This window comes from Phycodurus eques, chromosome 14, assembly GCF_024500275.1.
Source record: "Phycodurus eques isolate BA_2022a chromosome 14, UOR_Pequ_1.1, whole genome shotgun sequence".
In the NCBI taxonomy this organism is placed as follows: domain Eukaryota; kingdom Metazoa; phylum Chordata; class Actinopteri; order Syngnathiformes; family Syngnathidae; genus Phycodurus; species Phycodurus eques.
Genome location: NC_084538.1, coordinates 2921715 through 2940432, shown reverse-complemented (window position 1 = coordinate 2940432; position 18718 = coordinate 2921715). Strand labels below are relative to the sequence as shown.

General features: G+C 39.5%; 2 protein-coding genes across 5 annotated transcripts in view; both read right to left on the bottom strand.

Annotated features, from left to right (window-relative positions):
* The window catches only part of stard9 (StAR-related lipid transfer (START) domain containing 9), a 36947-nt gene extending 34405 nt beyond the window's left edge, over window positions 1-2542 (bottom strand). For all 3 annotated transcript variants that reach the window (XM_061696456.1, XM_061696457.1, XM_061696459.1), the window contains exon 1: window positions 2210-2542. In XM_061696456.1, coding sequence (XP_061552440.1) covers window positions 2210-2256 — 47 coding nt within the window. In that variant the 5' untranslated portion in view covers window positions 2257-2542. The remainder of the gene's footprint in view (window positions 1-2209) is intronic.
* Window positions 2543-3646: 1104 nt separating this feature from the next.
* cdan1 (codanin 1) lies at window positions 3647-18339 on the bottom strand. Of its 2 annotated transcripts, none has more exons than XM_061696052.1 (27): window positions 18258-18339; window positions 16434-17044; window positions 15494-15709; window positions 14229-14422; window positions 14010-14141; window positions 13853-13931; window positions 13507-13627; window positions 13312-13421; window positions 12883-12972; window positions 12704-12779; window positions 12428-12633; window positions 11251-11398; window positions 11030-11173; window positions 10459-10625; window positions 9667-9748; window positions 9488-9577; window positions 9012-9066; window positions 8690-8933; window positions 8099-8251; window positions 7913-7976; window positions 6973-7051; window positions 6718-6905; window positions 5802-5909; window positions 5655-5718; window positions 4515-4693; window positions 4021-4128; window positions 3647-3930 (listed from the first exon to the last, which is right to left on the bottom strand). In XM_061696052.1, exons 1-27 carry the CDS (start codon window positions 18333-18335, stop codon window positions 3829-3831), a joined length of 3888 nt encoding a protein of 1295 aa, XP_061552036.1. In that variant the 5' UTR covers window positions 18336-18339; the 3' UTR covers window positions 3647-3828. The 2 variants fall into 2 exon arrangements, with proteins under 2 accessions (XP_061552036.1, XP_061552035.1); XM_061696051.1 differs by having other exon boundaries at window positions 16434-17047; window positions 18258-18337.
* Between the last annotated feature and the right edge of the window lie 379 nt (window positions 18340-18718).

Genomic DNA, 18718 nt, shown 5'->3' with positions numbered 1-18718 from the left:
CAAGCGCGTAGTATCAAGCGGGGACGTTATGAGAGCGAGAGGACTGGACTCTCTCCAGGCCAGCGTGTGTGTGTTAGGATAATCAGAACTAGTTGGAGGGGTGGGAACCAAAAAACAAGGTCGCTGCGATGCAACACGAGCGCTACCTAAGGCAATTCGGTCACTTGAGCTCAGAGTGGGATTGGCGCAGCGCAGCGTGCGACTGGACTTGGTGAGGAGCGGAAGGCCGTCCCACATCAGTGTGCGACCGCTGTGAGATTTGAGTATTTTGGCCTAGAATTTTGCCTAGTCATTTTCTTTTCTTTGTGAATATTTTGGAATATCTTTTTGTCATATGTGTGTATTTTTTGTCAAATGTTTTGTTGTGTTTTGCTTCATATTTTTGCGAATATTTCTGGGGTGTTTACAACTATTACATATATTTGCCTTATATTTGGGTATTTTTCATCTACTACTGTAGAATTATTTTCCCAAAGAATTAGCTTTTGTAATATTTATCCTTGTATTTTTTTCCAATATTTTTGGTGTAATATTTTGGTATTTTTCCTCAGTATTTATTTCCTACTGTCTAGTTTTCTTCGCAAATATTTATGTATTTTTATGAATATGGAATCTATTTTTGTCGAATATTTGTGTTTGTTGCTTAATGTTTTCCTAATATGTTTTGTGTAACATTTTGTGTAGTATTTTTGTTAATATTTGTGTATGTGCTTTACAAAAATATTTTTTTTGTCTAATTGCAGATTGTTTTTGGCCAAATATTGTATTTTAATTTGCTTTTCCCTAAGAATGTGTTTTATACTTTTATTACTTTTTTTTTTTTTATTTCCTTTTTGCCTAATACTGTATTTTGGAGTTCATTTGAGGTTCATCCCAGCTCTACGCTTACGTGTTCAGAAATGTCCAAAAGCTGGCACATGGGGGGCGGCGGGTGTGTGTGTGGGTTGACGTTTCGGGTTTACTAAATTCTGCGTAAAAGGCAAAGTTGGCTTCTGCTACGGCATTTTGCGGGATCTCTGTGTGGAAAACGTGTTTGAATGCACCCATGAAAAAAAGGACAGCGCATCTCATTTGCACGACAGATGACATCTAGTTTTGTGGTGCTGAAGAGCAGGAAGCGTGTGTGAAAAGGAACATTGTTTGTTTCAGAGATCCAACGGCCTTTGTGATGCCACTTTTACATTAAGCAGCCGGCCAGCCCTGATTGTAATATTTCATCGGAATCGGAATAATAGCGGAACCTGTAAAGCAGGGCTCGCCAACGTCCGGCCTGGGGGCCATTTCAGGACCACAGCACTTAACATTAACAAAATCGGTTGCCACATATTCTTAGAAGTCAATTAAAAATGGCCAGCATAAGAAGGTAACAAGAAACTGTTGAAATAAATAGATATATATTTTTTTAATATTATAAAAAAAATAAGATTTTATTTAGATAAAATAATTTAATATATTTTCATAACACATATATCACACTTTGTATTACATTATTAATAATAATAAATATCGGATGTTAAAATACAGTATGTCACACTATTTGTTATTAAATGTAAAACTATAACAAACAAAAAAATCTGATTACAATGTCCAATTATTTTTAAATTCAGAAATCTTAGAAATTAGGAGTAAAAAGGTTAAACATTCCAAAATTACATTAAAAAATTTTAAAAATAACAAAAAATGTTGCATTTTCCAAAACAGCGCACTATTATTTTTAAGTTAAAAATGTCAAACTTAATACTTTTTAACAACAAATAATGAAATAAAATATATAAATGTTGAATGTTGCAAGGTATTAAAATATTTTTCTGATTTTTCTTAATTTAAAAAAAAAGGGTTTACTATATTTATATTGGGACATCGAATGTGACACGATATCAAACTTTTTTTTTTATCTGAAAAATAAAATGTTGCATGTTGGCAGACATAAAACTATTTTAATTAACATTTACACTGTGTTTATTATTTTTTAAATTTAAGACGTTGAATGTTACGATAGCCCACTTTTTGATAAAAAAACAAGAAATGTTTTACTCTCGTTACTTTAAAAATGTTGAACTAGCTTACGAAACTGACACTGTAAGGGCACAGAAATTCTGTGAAGAAGTACAACTTTGTGTACATTTCCGTTTAAAAACACCAAAGCAAAACAGCATTTTGTAGCAATAAGCCCCTTAGCGGCTGACTGAATAAAGTTAGCCGAGTTTACCTCGCGTTGAGCGGTCGGACTCGAACGGCCACTTTGACGTTGGCCATGCCGACGGCGGTGTGTCTCTCTTCGGCCTCAAACTCTGACAAAAGCACCCGACGGTGGACTCAAAAGGGTGTCGCCATAGCGGGACTCCGGACATGGTTCAGCCAAAAATCCGCTGTAGGTGGACGTGGCTGTGAGAACTCTCCCCTTCAAGCCGCTCCTCAAGCCATCTCGGTCGGCTTGAGTCGTCGTCGTCGTCGTCGTCGCACCTCCCCGCTGAGTGGCTCCGACCGTCAGACCGACGCTTTCAAACAGAGAAGCCCAGCTGCCGAACGTCCTGCTGGGATACGAAAGTCACAAGTGGGCGGGACGGAGGCCGGAGCCTTAACACAACACTGTAAGAAATGTTCACTTGCCGGACAATTCATTAGGGACACCTTAATAAAAAAAAAAAAAAAAAAAAAAGATGCAATAACAGGATGTGCCTTTAAAAATTATTTTTGAATATTGTTCTTTTATGTTTGAATTGTAATAAATCATTCGGTTTGGAGAATGTGTATTTCTATCAATGAAATGCAGTTTTTAACGTTCTATAATTGCTGCATTTATGCAATGTATTATTTTTAATTTACATTTTATTATATTTAATGTTTAATGTTTAACTTTATTTTTACATTTTATAAAATATTTGTGTGTATGATTTATTTTAGTTTTATTCATACTTTGCATAACATTTGTATGCCTTTTTGTATGCTTTCTTGTAGTAATAGAATCAGCAGGACACAAAATTGATGGAAAGATAAAATAATTTAATTATTTGGTTTGAACCTTTTTTTTAATTATTATTCATCTGATGCATTTTTTTTTTACATCGTAGTTAAAATTTTTATTATTGTATTTATTTATTTTTTTTCCTGTTGAGTTTGCATCCTAAATTTTTTGTAGGTGTGAATTCTTGTCTTAAACGTGTCCAACCATTGGCCAGCAACCAGTACAGGGTGTACGGTAACTGATTCACCTAACACTGTTGAGTAAGGCTCATTTTTGATAACACTGCAGCTCTGCTTACCTTTTGAAATGATATTGCTTCGGCCACCAGCAGTGGTTCTTCTGCCTAACTGATCACGTCATTAGTGGAAAAATAATTTTAATTAGCCCCACTGTAAGGTAATGATGGGGGCGTATTTGCTCAGACTCATCTTCAGAAATTGCAGATAACTAAAGATTTATTTGGTTGTATAATTTTACACTCATTGGGCGGGCAGCCACACAACTATTTGTATACAAACATTAACACTTTGCCATAATAGGACTTACTTCAAACAAAGGACATTAATGAAGATGAGATGAAAACATTAACCAGAGTTCCTCTTTATTATTAATATAACTTTCATTATCATGCTGGGTGACAAAATATTCATTTTTTTCTTTACAAAAAAAAAAGCAGCAGCATCAAAACAGGAAAATGGTGAACAAATGTGTCACATTCATGTAAGGACTTGCAAGTCAAAGTGCTACATTGACAAAATCATATATGTGTGTGTGTATGTATATGTTTTGCAAGACGACCAAGAACAAGAGGGAAGCATAAAATTTGAGTCGTTTCAGTCTTTTTCCTGCCTTTTGGCTTTTTGTCATGTGGCGCCCTCTAGAGTCCGTTTAGACAGCTGCAGCAGGTCCATTTGACTGGGCAGCGATGAGGAGACGTTATCGTGTTCAAACTTCTCCATTAGCTCCTGTGTGGTTTAAAAAAAAAAAAAAAGACGAAGGAAAATGAACATGATAGATTGCGGGGGGGGGGGGTGTAGGAAAAAAAAAAAACTCACTGGCGGCACGGTCTGCTTTGCCAATTTGGTCCAGTGAGAGACGAGCTCCTCCTCGGACAAGAGGCCTCGGTCAATCAGCCTCCTCACCACATACAAGTAGTTGTTCCACTTAATAATAACAACAATAGTAAGTATAAAAATAATGACAATAATAAATTAGATTTGTATAGCACTTTTCTTAGTACTCAAAGATGCTCAACCTAAAATGAGAGTAGGTAAACAAATCGTAGGTAGGGATAAGAAAGAAAGAAATATGAATGACCTGATTTCAGGCCTCTCAGCAGAAAAAAGTCTGGCGGTCAGAAATGCGTGGATGATTTTAATTCATATTTCACATCTTTACTGAGGCACCCCAGAGGCAACATTACATCCCGAATACTAGAAATAGCTGGTTTGGTAAAATACGGCACCGCTTCTCTCGCCCAAAGGCAGCGGGGTTAGGCTGCAGCTCAGCGCCACAGAAAATGGAAGGATGCGTGTTGTTAGGACAGTACCTCGCCGTCTCCAGCCTTCAGCACGGCGGTGACGGCTAGCGGGGTGAAGAGCAGGTGGAGGGGGGCGCAGCAACAGTTGTCTCGCTCCCAAAGCTCGCCCAGCTGCTCCAGCAGCGCTCTGACGCAAGGCTCGGACTCGTCGCCGCCTGACCGAGGCGCGAGAGGCAGCTCTGCAGACACTGAACACACACAAGAGGTTTTTTTGTTGTTCTTTGGGTGGAAGCGCAGCGCTTTCATTCCAATCTTTAAGAACTAATCATTATTTATAGAGAAAATATACAAAAATGTTAATATAAATCAAATCTAAATTGTATTTGCACAACTATTCTAGATATACATTGGATATTAAAATGCAGTATATATTATTCGAGTTAATAATAATTATTCATTCTTTACAACTTTGCATTCACTGATATTTATTTTGGTTACAAAAAAAACAGGAAAAAGATTTGGGGTAAAACAGAATCTAACAAAAATATTATAAAATAGTTTTTTTGTCAAAATAAAGTTGCCCCAAAATAAAGTAATATATGAATGTGCACAATCATTTTATAACAAAGCCTCTCTGCAGTTGAGTAAATACATTTTAAATGGGGTTGGTTATTATTGCGGAATTACATTTTTAATTTACACATTTTTAGTTTTTCTTCAGACATCAATTTAATTAAGAATCATGTTAGCAGTGGAAAAAAAAAACATTATTACTGTTATAAAATGTGTTTATTATAAATAAAGGCAAAATAATGAATTTTTATGACATGTCATTTCAATTAAGAATCAGTGTGGAATTTTTAAATACGCCTGAAACTGTTTAATTGTATGTTTTCTATTCATCATTTGTGTAAAAAAACTAATGTACAATAAAATGTGCTTAAGATTCTTTTCATTTTATGTCAGTAAGCCAAGGCCTTTTATGACATGTCATTTCAATGAAGAATCATTCTGTAATTTTCAACTGAAATAGATATTTCAAATTTTAAGAAAAAACAAGTATGTCAAAAGTGAAACACAAACTATATATACTTTACAAAAAAAGTATGTTTATTTTGAAGTATAGATTTGTTTAGTAAAAATAAAGGCAAAATGAGGAAGTTCTGGGAAATGAAGAAATCCTTTTCAAGGCATAATTGTCAGTCTCACCCAGCTTGCAGGCCAGCAGGACAGTGGAGTTGAGCAGCATCTGCTCTGACACGGCTGTTAAGAACTAAACGCCAGGGGATTAACACAAGTTTTTGGATTGAAAGTGCCGAAGAACAATCCATCCGGCGTGGCTGTGTGCGCTTGTACCTTTTTGCAGACCAGTGTGTCTCCCACTCTCCAGAAGAGCGTTTGGAGCTGAGAGCCGCTCGGCAGCTCCTCGTCCGTCCTGGGGCCCGCGGCCACGCTCAGCAAGTCCTTCGAGGGGTGATGTCGTTCAGAAGACAAATATTTGCCACGTGTTTTGAAGAAGAAAACTAGCACGCTACATCTGTGTACTTTATAAAAACATACAACACTTCCATAAAATGTCAACAACTGACACTTTGCGCATCATGATTTCATGCATTTATTGTGCGGCTCCTTCTGGTATGCGTGCCTTGGCCACCAGGGGGGCAGTATAATGCATATGTACAGGTACATATAAACACAAAGAAGACGGTCACAACTGCTCTGTGAGATGCAGTAATAATCGTGGTTTTTCCACAGTGGCTAAAGAATACGGGCACATCTCAATAAATTAGAATACAGTAGAAAAGTACATTTATTTCAGTACTCATACATGATATAGATTCATTAAACAGAGCAAATTCCTGCCTAATTTCCACATTAACTCATTCACTGCCAGCCTTCCCTGTTCACATGGATATTTGACTTCTAAAGCCATCAATGCTAGCCAGTCTATGGGGTTTTGTATTAGGTGTTAACATTAAGCTAGCAGACTTTTCTCAAATTTATGTGGCTTTGTTAAATGTGTAATTCTTGCCGTTTTACGTTGAGTTTGACACTAAGCAGCTTAAAGTGGGCACTTGGCCTCTTTTTGGAAGAATTGTTCACCATCTGCTACTTGTGAAGTTTTCTGCTACCATCGTGCGCTCGGAAAGTAAATTATTTGCACCCAACTCGGGACAAAAAAGAAATAAATAAAAATGGCCAAGCGACGGCTCGTATCTCGAAAAAAGTAAGGTCACTCGTAAGTCGAGGCGCCGCTGCATTCATGTCATACCTTGATTGCGATGAGGACATCAGAGGGCAGTGAGGCGTTGTGGGTGCAGTAAGGCGGGCAGGACGTCACTCTGGCGCCCCCTGGCTTCCTCTTGGGCGTGAGCGGCGGGCCCAGCTCATCCGAGGAGTCGGCAGTCAAGGTCTTGATCGCGCGCTCGCACCTGCACTTCCATTCTCGGCGGATGAGCGCTGAAGGGAAGAAGTGAGGCGGTTTATCTGGCGAACAGATAGATGCGCACGCATGAGGTAAGCGTACCCGTGATGTTCGCCGAGAGCCAGCTGCAGGCTTTTTCTGTGGCCAGGTGTATGGTGATGTTTTCAGACGTGGCCAGCACCTGGGGGGAGGGGGGAACTTACATTCAAGCCACTGTATAAGAAAATATTGTTTCTTAAAATAAGCTAAGGCTTTTGATAACAAGCAATTCTTATTTAGAATCATACGGTTGAGAAAGTAAATATCAAAATAGTTTTTTTTTTTTTTTTTACTTTATTGTATATTTTAAATTTTAATTCTGACATCGTTCTAATTAGGAATTACTATGTGGGGAAAAAAATATGTACAAATATTAAGGAAAATTAGGACTTTTTAGCTAAGCCCCTTTACAGTATAAGGCCTTTTATGACATGTCATTTCAACTACCAATAATTGTGCAAAAAGAAATGTTTTTTAACTATCCATCCATCCATTTTCAACACCGCTTATCCTGGTTAGGGTTGCGGGACGCTGGAGCCTATCCCAGCTGACTTTGGGCGAACTACACCCTACACCTTGAACTGGTCGCCAGTCAGTCACAGGGCACATACAGACACAGACAACCATTCGCACTCACATTCACACCGTCACTGAGTGGGAACTGAACCCACGCTGCCTGCACCAAAGTCAGGCGAGTGTACCACTACACCATCAATGTTTTTTAACGATACTTTTTTTTTTGTTTGTTTGTTTAATCTATTTTTCACTAATCATTATTTTCGAAAAAAATATGCACCGGTACATTATAGGAGGAAATGGAGATTTTGTTATTTTATTTAATTTTTATTTTTTATTTTAATTTTTTTTAAGTGAATGCCTTTTATGATGTCATTTAAATTAAGTTTGTGTGAGAAAAACATAATGGTATATACACATACATAAATATGAATACATACTGGATTTTTTTTTTCTTGTTTTCGGGACTTTTTAGTCATTGACTTACAGCAGGGGAGGTCTCATCAGGAAGCAAAATACGTATGGCTTCTGGACTCTTTTCACAGCAAAATCTGCAGAATATTAAAGCCAGAGATCGATTCCAAGAAACTATGACATGATGTGTTGAAAATGTAAATAAAATAAAAAATAAAAAAAAAGAAAGAAAAAACCAACAACTAATAACTTGTGGTACCTGGTGGCTCTGTTCAGGGAGTCCAGTCCCGCCTCACACAGCTGAGCGCAGATGGACTCGTTCAGTTTGGACGGGTTGGCTTTGGGTGATGATTCCAGTCCGTCTCTGAGCATCTTCTCCCCTCTTTCCACCAACTCGCTCACTAACGTTGCCCTGCGAAAAAACAACCTTATACATAACAAAACACCAACTCATGGAAATAGTACAGTAAACCCTCGCCAGTTCGCAAATGTTTCTGTAGAACATCAACTTTTGGCTATTTGCCCCTATCGCTCCATTCTTTAATCCGGTTCACACATTTATTGTAAATAATTGAAAAAATACCATTAAAACAATTATTTTAATACATTTAACATTTGTGTATACGTTTTATGAATTGATTAATAACTACATTTATTCTAAATAGTAGGATAACAAAACAAAAATGAAGCATTTTTTAATTATTAAAATAACATGGCCGACTATAAGCAGAAGCTGTCCCGTCTGTCTGTACAAACTATTCGTAACTTTTCACTCTTCGCATTGGGTCTCGGTCCCTTAACCTCCGCGAATAGCGAGGGTTCGCCACGATTCAAACACTCTGACACCAACTTCATGTGTTTTACAGCGTTGGAGCCGACCCGCTCGGCCACAAACTCCACCGTGCGGCGCAGAGACGGCGGCTGGTTGTGGAAGAAAGCCTGCTCCAGGTCCGCCTGCAGCTTCTGCTGCGAGCGCTCGCCGCCGCCCGGCGCGTCCCGGGGCTCGGCCGACGTCGGCGTGATCTTGCGGACGACGCCGCCGCCCTTGGCGCTGCTCCCCGACACGAAGGCGGCGAGGAGCTTGCGGAACTCGCCTGGCGACAGCGAAAGGAAAGGCTGCTGACGCGCAAAACACGGGACCAAGGGGTGGGACAAACGGGAATAGTACTCACCGAGAAAGGGACAGCATGTGTAGAGGAGCTGCTGGTCCACCAGGGGGATGCAGTCCTGTAAATAGACACCACACACAAGGTATTTACCTCCTCCTATTTTCCGGCCACTTCTGGCTCTGAAATCTCTGCAGTCATCCATCAATCCATTTTCTTTATCGCTTATCCTCACTAGGGTCATGGGTGAGCTTGGGCCTATCCTGTATATGCGTTTCATGCTGCACATACAGTTAAGTACACTGTACTTTAGCACATTTATTAAACCGTTAAAAAGATAAATTAATCAATGTAATGTAAAAGAAACTACCACCTAAATTCATCTTTTTCACAAAGTGAGTTAATGACACTTATAGACCTGCGAAAATATATTTTTGGGGGGTGATTACGACGAATGACACTGTACTAAAATGGCGTCCAGGCCACGAATGTGTCGAAAATGTTTGCCGAGCGTCTGGAATGAGTTTCATCCCCCGACTTACGAGTCCTGCAGCATTGGCGCTGCTCTCCTCCAGCTCGGCCACCTCGGTGAAGTCACTGGTGAAGAACACATCCTCGGGGATTACCGGGATCTGTTACATGCAAGAAGGTATATTAAGCGGTACATTCGTATTCGTGGCTGTGATGCGTGCTACTTCAAAGCATGCAGGGAGCCGACTACCTGGAAGAGCCATCCCAGTACAGACACCATCAGCAGTTTGTTTAGGTAAGACGTCTCTTCGCATCTGCTCAGAATCATTTTCCTTAAGTCACACATAAAAATAGAAAAATATGAGAAAAAAAATATATTAAACTGCAACAAAAAAGTACAGAAATCGAGAGGGGGAAATAAACAAAATACTAGACAAACAATATACAATTGGGAGGGCGGGGGGGGGACAAAAACGGACTAATACATAAAAAAAAACAAAAAAAAAACATGAAAAATACGCAAATTAAGACAAATAGAAACATATTCAAAACAATTGACAAAATAAGAATATATTAGAAAATAATACCAAATTACACAAAAAATACAGACGTAGATTTACAAAATGTACAAATATGACAATATGCGAAAAAAGCAAAATTACAAAAATTATACCAAATATAACAAAGAAAAAGGAAATATATATTATACATATATATATATATATATATATATTAGAAAAAAGTAAAACATATTAGAGAATAATAATGGAAAATTTTAGATTAAAATAGAAAAATAACAGATGAAAAATGCAAAATAATTAGAATAAAATACATAAAGAAATTTGACCAAAATGTTAATAAATAACAAATAGACTTTTTTAAAATACACAAATATGACAAAAATATGAGGAAAAAAAAACTTTGCGCTAGACGAGGCGTGGCGTCTCAACTCTCACTGTGATGCAAAACAATAGGAGTCAAACACTTGCATTCTTACAGTGTACCTAATAAAGTGTCCGGTGCATCGGAATGCCATGAATACCTGTAGAGGAGACACAGCGTGCTCAGGACCGCCCTGTAGCCGAGCAGCAGCGGCCCGGTGAAGTCCAACATGGACAGGAACTCCACCAGCCAGGGCACCGTCAAGATGGTGCGCCTGCGCCTCATGCTGTTCCTCAGCACGCCGCACACGTCAAGCACAGGAACGCTCTGTTCATGTACGATATACTACTATAAATTAAAAGAGTTCATGTCTGAAGCTTTTATTCAAATTAACGCAGATGGTTTCGGTGTTCTGGAAAGGTTTGAGGAATGTTAAAATGCTGCAATGTTGAAGGACGACATTTTGAGCATTTACAAGAGTAAATTGTGTTTAACAAACGTAATTCTAATGAATAGGTGTAAAAGAAATGAAATGGAAAAAAATAAGTGCAATCCTTCCTTACGGCCCTACCTGTCTGTACACATTATTGTAATAGAAAGAAGTTCAATAAGCCCAAAAGGACTGATTTGGATTTTCCGTGACCATCGCGGTGCATTCAAGTCCATCCGTTTGTGAGCACAGACTAAAAACATAGACTGCGACGTTAGCTTCAGGAGCTAGCCACTTTTACCTTGCTGCGCAGGGCGACCGCCGCCTCCTGAATCTCCCTCGACGGCTTTTCGGCCGTCTGGTACGGCAGGAAGGAGATGAAGCCCAAGAACTTGGCCAAGAGTCGAGCCAGGAGGAGCACCGAGGCGAAGCGCTGTTTCTCGTCCTGACGGGAGGTCCGCGCCGCACAGTCAGCTTGAACGGTGCGTGCTTTTAATTCACGGGCGTCGTGCCGACGCGTACCTGCTGCTCCATGTCCCCGTCGCCGCCCTCCTCTTCGGCCTCTTCCCCTTGTTCTCCGACGGGAGCGGGAGGACTCAAGATGGAGACTTCGTCCAGCTGAAGGAGTTGACGACACAAGTTGTCCTGCAGGTGCTGGCTCAGCTGACAGCTGGTATGAAGTCAATAAAGATTTTCTTTTACAAAATACAACCAAGACAGAAGATTCTCAACTCGTGGGGGGTTTGGACGTAGCTTATCAAAAATAGCACCGCTAATAACAATACATTTCAAATGACACTTTACAGATATTCAGTTATCAGAAAGCAATGAGAAGAAAATGTGCGTCCATTTTCATTGTATTTATATAACATATTAACAATACAATAAGTAAGTATTACGTTTTAGGAGATAATTCAGGTCTTCTTTGTGCAGTTCTTATTTTTCTTTTATACTGTATATATTTATAAATCTTTTGTAATTTGTCTTTTTGGTATTTAAATGTTTAATTTTATGAGGTTTATATGATGTATTTCATTATAAATCTTTCTTTTTATAATTACTTGATGTGCACGTGTTACTATATAACAATGCATTTGTTTTTTATTGGATTAATATTCATTGAAACTTTTTTTAAATTGTTTTAAATTACAAATTTAAGGTGCATGTCTTTTTTAATTTGTAGTTTTTATATTTGTCATTTTTAGATTTATATTCTTAACCTACATAATTGACTTTTTTGGTATTTATTAGTATATATTGTTACTTTCAATTTTATAAATATTATACATTTTAGTGTTATATTTTTTCATTCCATAATAACCTTTGTATGATACTTTTATTTAAATATTTTTTTAAAAGCAATTAGTCATTTCACTTTAAAATATACAGTGAAATATTTTTTTTCCACAATATTCACCTGCATATAGATTTTTTGCCTTTCCTAATTTGCAACTTTGATATCTCTTTTAAACTGTATTCATTTTTATACATGAAGTTATCACATCGTAAATGTAAATATGTCTATTTTATATATATAATGAAACTTGATTGGTTTTGCGTCTACTTAAGTGGGTCGTGACTTAAGTGGGAGGTGCCTAAATGGCCACTGAAACATGTGGGTTATATATCGGTATTATACGTATATTAGTGTGAATGCGGCATGTCAATAACCTCGCAGTATGAGCTCAGTATGTCTTACCAACTGGCCGCTTGCAGAAAGTCCCGGAAGAACTCCTGTTGGCCGGGAAAGGACGGCGGCGGGCACGGGCCGCCGACGCCGTGGGGCTGGATCAGACGCTCCTCCAGACGCTTCAGGCGGCCCAGGCCGTCGGCTCCCAGCATGCCGAGCAGGTCGGCGTCGGGGGTGTCGCCGCTTGAGCCGTTAACACGAGGCCCTTTGCACATCTAAGCACGGGAGTACGACTTTGTAGTTGATGAATATTCGAGCTAATGAGATTGGAATGCGTGGACCTGCCTGAACGAGCTGCTTCAGGAAGAGACGAGCAAAGTGCGAATGACTTCCAGCGGCGGTCAGCTGACTCATCATTCCTCTGAGACACCGGCCCCACACAAAAAAAAAATTAATTAAAATAAAGAGTAAGATTAGTGTAAAACGCCACAAAAACTAAAGGGCAATCAAAGACTTTGACCTGCCTGATGCGACACCCGAGGGCGACGTCGAAGATCCAGCCGGGCTCCTTGTGGAAGTCCTCCCACTCTCGCAGCACCTCGTAAAAAATGTCTCTGAGATAAAAGGAAAGTCAATCAATCAATCTGCAACATGACCATGAGGACATATTAAGTGTGTATTTTTTTGTTTGATAGAAAATCTGATTCTGATAGCAGTTTCCTTTTAAATATCATTAAATCTGTTAGTTTACAGTAAATCCGTTATATTTTTCACATTTTGTTCCCCTACCGTACCCAATATGAGCCAAACAGTCACCTTAAAACCAAACTAGGTAGCATACCGTGATTTTAACACCCCGTGTAAATTCCCACAAAATCTTATTTCCCACAGAAAGTTTCCAACTATGAAAAATTCAAGTAATCTTGTAAGCTTATCTACAATCTAGTAGATACCTTTGCTTTTTGAACGTGTGGAAGGCCTTGTCACTGATGAAGTTGAAGCGATTGTCTGTGGCAGGCTGGAAAGGCACCGAGTGGATGAACGTGGAAACGCAGGGAGAGAGCTGGAAGACATTGAGCTGGAAAATTAATCTTCCGTCATTCGAATCATCGTGTAGTTTTAAGTACGGATGCAAATCAGTGTGCTACCCTGGCTGTGCTTCGGTCCTGGGCCTGACTCAAACGATCCCTGAGGCGCGGCGAGAACGACGCCACTCTCTCGTTCTCGGCCAGGAGACGCAACGTGCATTTGTCCAGGTGAGCCAACAACCTACAAAAAAAAAAAAAAAAAGTACTAGACAAATATGGCTGGGAGTTGGTTAATTTAGTCAACTGCATGTGGAGAGGAGGTGTACACGTATGAATTAAAAATGAGCAAAAACAAAGTTGTGTTTTTTTTTTTTTTTTATCAACAAAGACCTCAAGTTTTATCGCACAATCTGGACAAGTGTACCATTACACCCCTCGTACTGTATGTATGAAGATGAAAACTCACTGATATTGATTTTCCAGCACCTTCACTGCAAAGTAGACACAGTTGTGCACTTGTCTCAAGTAGCGTCTCTCCAGCACATCTATAAAAATGCGCCAAACGGAACAAGATTTTTTTCTTTTTTCATTCAAAATAATGTGGTCAATTACAGTGCAGCTACCTGAGTTGAGCACACATACACTCCCTTCCTCCTCCTCATTGTCATCATTGGTGTCAAAAGTATTAGGAGATCGAGACGTGAGCAGCTGCATCACAAAGAAGAGCTCCAGAAAAATGTTTGGCACCAGATTTTCTGAAAAACATTTTTTAAAAATGGTTTGGTTTTTTTTGTCCCCCTCACTTTCTTTGCTGATCTGGCAGCCACTTGAGGTTCACTCACCAGAAATGCAGGCACAGTACAGCTCAGCCAACACGTCCAAATCCGAGGCCGCCGTGACCTTAGACGGTTCAGGACAGGGCGTCTGCTGGTCCGGCGTCACCTTGGAGCCGACCACTCGGACCACACACTTGGTCGTCGTGCACGGCTCCGCTGAGGCCGGCGGAGGAGAGCATGTCTGCTGGGCTCGTTTGGACCTGGAGACAGGAGTCAAGAATTACACTCACCAGCCATATAATTAGGTACACCTCCACTCATCTGATGAGACCTAATAATAGGCCTGTGTCAGAAAGTTTGCCTTTATAAAGAGACATACAAGGTTACTTTAGTCGAGACAAGGCATACAGATAATTATGAATGTTATGATCTCTAGATATATCTGTATCTAAATATACATATATTTTTTAATTCTATTAAAACTGTATACAAATGATTGCTACTTCAAATAAAATATGTATTACATAATAAACGTGTCACAATTATTTTAAAATGAAGAAAAATAGTCCTGTTGTTTTCTCTGTAAAAATTTGGTGATAATTTGGAGATACTGTGTTTTTATTGCATTTTTTTACTATAATTATCATATACAGGTAAATGATCAGCAAAAAAAAAAAAAACATTTTTATAATATTTTATAAAACAAAATTTCTATTTTTCCACAAAAAGCGGCAATATATTTAAATATTTTTGCTTTTATCCCCGAAATTAAGAAGTAAAAGTAAAACAAATTCAGTGGACAGTGAGTTTTTTTTCTTTTTTATCCCAAAATATGAAAACAATATTTTTTTGAAAACGTGAGACATACATTTTCACTGGACAGAGACAACGTTTTTATTTTGTATTGTATTACACTATTATATATATTTTCAAAACAATGTCTTTTTTTTTATATATAGATTTTTAATTTCTTTTCCTACAACTAACTGCTACTCTTAAAATAATATATATCGGTACAATATATACAATGACGCATTGCGTTTTCTTTTCATAAAGTAAATAAATAAATAAATAAATACAATACAGTGTTTGGGGATTAAATATATATATATATATCAAATTCTGAGATGCATGTTTTTTACTCTACAGCTAGAATATAGCAATATATATTGCATTACGGTATGATATATTGTGAGTAATTTCTCAGTATTGTATTTGGAGAAATGGGCCATTATAAATGAATATTCCAAACAAAAGAATTAAGCTATTGTTTTTCTCTCCTCAGGTTCAACTGAGGCCCCCGCAGCTAGCAGAGCTGAGGCCGTGCTTACTTTTCTCTCTTGAGCAGCTCCCTCTCCTCCATCAGGCCGTGGGGGCTGACCGCTGTCACCGACCTGTCGGGCTTCTCCACTGCCACTCCCGTCGGCGGCGACGACGGGCTGGGAGCTTTGGCGAACGGTGTTGAGGTGAAGCACGTCTTCGGCTTGGAATGCGACCGCTCAGCGCTTACCGGCGTCGGATTTATTCTTCTGGATGGTTTGCTCCCCCTGGAGGACAGAAAGTGACAGATTTCAAAGGGGATATTTTTTTGTAAATGGACTTTTCCACCAAATGGCACTTTTATTGCTTTGGCCCGGGCACAAAAACACCCTGTAGCCGAGATATTCAGCCAATAATAAAGGATAGGTTCTAAAAATATATATGTTGTTTAATTTCAAATTGCCCGTAGGTGCGAATGTGAGCGCAAATGGTTGTTTGTTTCTATGTGCCCTGCGATTGGCTGGCGAAAGGTTCAGGGTGTACCCCCGCCTCCCGCCCGAAGATAGCTGGGATAGGCTCCAGCACGCCCGCGACCCGTGTGAGGAGAAGGTGGTAAAGAAAATGGATGGATGGATGGATGGATGTATTGGTAATAATCTTTTTACAGCTGTCAGAGAGAGTTTCAGCTGCTTAAATTAAAATGTAATGCTTGTCCATGGCCAGCAGAGGGTATATCCACTTCTTAAAATCAAAATTGCATAATTCCTTTGGGCCATTAGAGTGCACTCTTTTGAAAACTTGCGAGTATTTTGCGAAATTGCTAAACTTTTACAAAAATCGATAAATGTTTCAGTCTGGTAGATAGAACAAAAAAAATATATATAAAATCATGCGTTGAGTTTAGAATGAAACCCATTTTGCACAAATGGTATGATTATTATCCAGTAAGTAAAAAAGAACTTAAAAAATTTGCCTACCTGGGAACAGTATAAAAATGTGTAAAAGACTCACGCGGGGGAAACAGAAGACGAGCCAACGGGCGGGAAATCCTCCAAGTTGTTGAAATTAAGCTGACCCAGAGACGGAGGGGAAACCTGCTCATTGGGCCCGCCGAAGGCAGCTCCTCTGCTGCTTCTACTCCCGTTGTCATCAACGTGATGCGCCGCTCGCCCTCCTCCCACGTGCCTCCCCGCGCCATTCCCGCTCCTCCTGCGGCTCTTCGTAAGCTCCGGGGAAGACAGCACGTAGTCCCCGAGACTGATCCTCTGGCTCGGCCTCCGGTCCGACCCGGAAGGCCTGCACGCCGGGCTCCATGTGGTGGAAAAGGACGGGCTGCTGACATGACTCAGGCCCGACTCGGACCCCGGAGACGCAGTGGGGGAAAACAGCTGCACCCGGCTGGCGCCGCGAAAGCCGGCGCCCGCCGTCCTGCAGGCCCTCTTCTCGGCGAAGCCTTGCGAGGAGGCGGCGGGCCTGGGCCGGGTGGGGGTCTTGGCAGGGGTGGCGGGGCCATGGGTAAGGGCCTGGCTACTTTGATCTCGCAGGAAGTTCAGCAAGAACGGGATGAATTCCTGCTTATGGATCGTCAACTCCGGATCGCTGAAAGCCAACCGGTCGCTATCCTGCTAGCGAGAAAAAAGAAACCCTTTTACTCACATATGCAAAAACTGGTGCATTAGAGGTACAAAATGGCATTCTTGACTAATACATTAAGTACCTAAAAGTCATAGGAAAGCTAACGAAACTAGCATCCATGTAGTGTATAGCAGCTATAAACCTTCAAGCAACAGATTTTTTAAAACCAACTATGCAGTGGCATAAATATAACAATGCTCCCAGGCATCAACCGCATTTTTTATCCTCTGCAAAAAATGACTAATATTACTGTAGCTGTTCGAGCAGTTGTGACCGTCTTCTTCAAGTATATACATGTATATATTAGACTGCCCCCTGGTGGCCATGGCACGCACACCAGAAGGAAACGCACAATGTATTGAAGGGTGAAATAATGAAGCATAAACTGTTTAATTCTTTACATTCTGTTTTATCGTGGTATTACATTATGTTTGGATGAAGTACAAAACTGTAGGCTGCTATTTTTATAGGGGTCACAATTCATCAATTAGTCGACAACTAATTACATTAATCAAATTAAATTCATCAAATGAATTGACAATTATATTGATAATCGATTGAACGTTAAGAGCGATTAACTTTAAATGTCCAAACCCTTTGAATTCAGCCTCTCAAGTCTCAACAGTAAATCTTCTCTGATTTCTGTATTCATGAAATCCGTTTATCTTTTGTGTTGAATCAAAATAAGACATTTGCTGTATTGGGACTGTTGACAGTGGCTAATTTGAGCGAATAAGCCATCACTATCGAGAGAAAATGCCCGATTTGACAAAAGACACAACCAGTAAAAGGAAAATCATAATAATAAGTTTACTGTAAATGTATTTTGACTGATGACAGATCCCATTTCGGCGAGAGAGAAAAAATCCTCAACATCATAAAACAAACATTTTGCACGCTAATTTCACAACGCCGCATTGTTTAGCCGCATTAACCTCCAATAATAATAACAAAATCAACATTAAAAAGCGAATTTAGATATTTATAAAGAATTTTCGACCACAAATAACATAAATACCGGCGACTAAAGTGTGCATGTAACTGAATGGGACGAGTTACCGTTACCTTGCTTAGCTGCCTAGCTAAAAGTTTTGTTTACAATGCGGAGTGTGCTCATGTCACCCCCCTTGGACAAAATGTACGACACCGAACCCGAGTCGAGCGCGACACCGAAAGTGTTCGAGGGTATTTCCGACCCACCTGGACGTTCTTCAGCCAGTCCAAGACCTTGCAAAGGTCCACTTTCCTCGACAGCAGCGATTCCAAAAGAGCCGCCATTCTGAGCAGGCATGAATTGAGGAGGAGGGGGGCGGGGTCAGTAAACACGCATGCGCAACACTGTTTGTGACGTCGGGGACGCCTTCGACGTCTTCCAGATTCAAGGAAAAATACGTCATTATTGATTTTTGAATTCATATTAAATTTTATTTCTTGTCTTAAAACATTTAACATGGAAGCCATTGAATTAATAAATATTAGAGATTTTTTTAGTATGCATAATAACGTTTCAATTTTTCAATGATCTGTGGAGATTAAATAGCTTCAATTGATTCAAAATTCTTGAGTGCCTTTTTCAAAAAAAGATTATTGAAAATACACTGCGTTTTATTTGTTTTTAATAATGATCTAGATATGATCTATTAAAAATACCAATATTAATT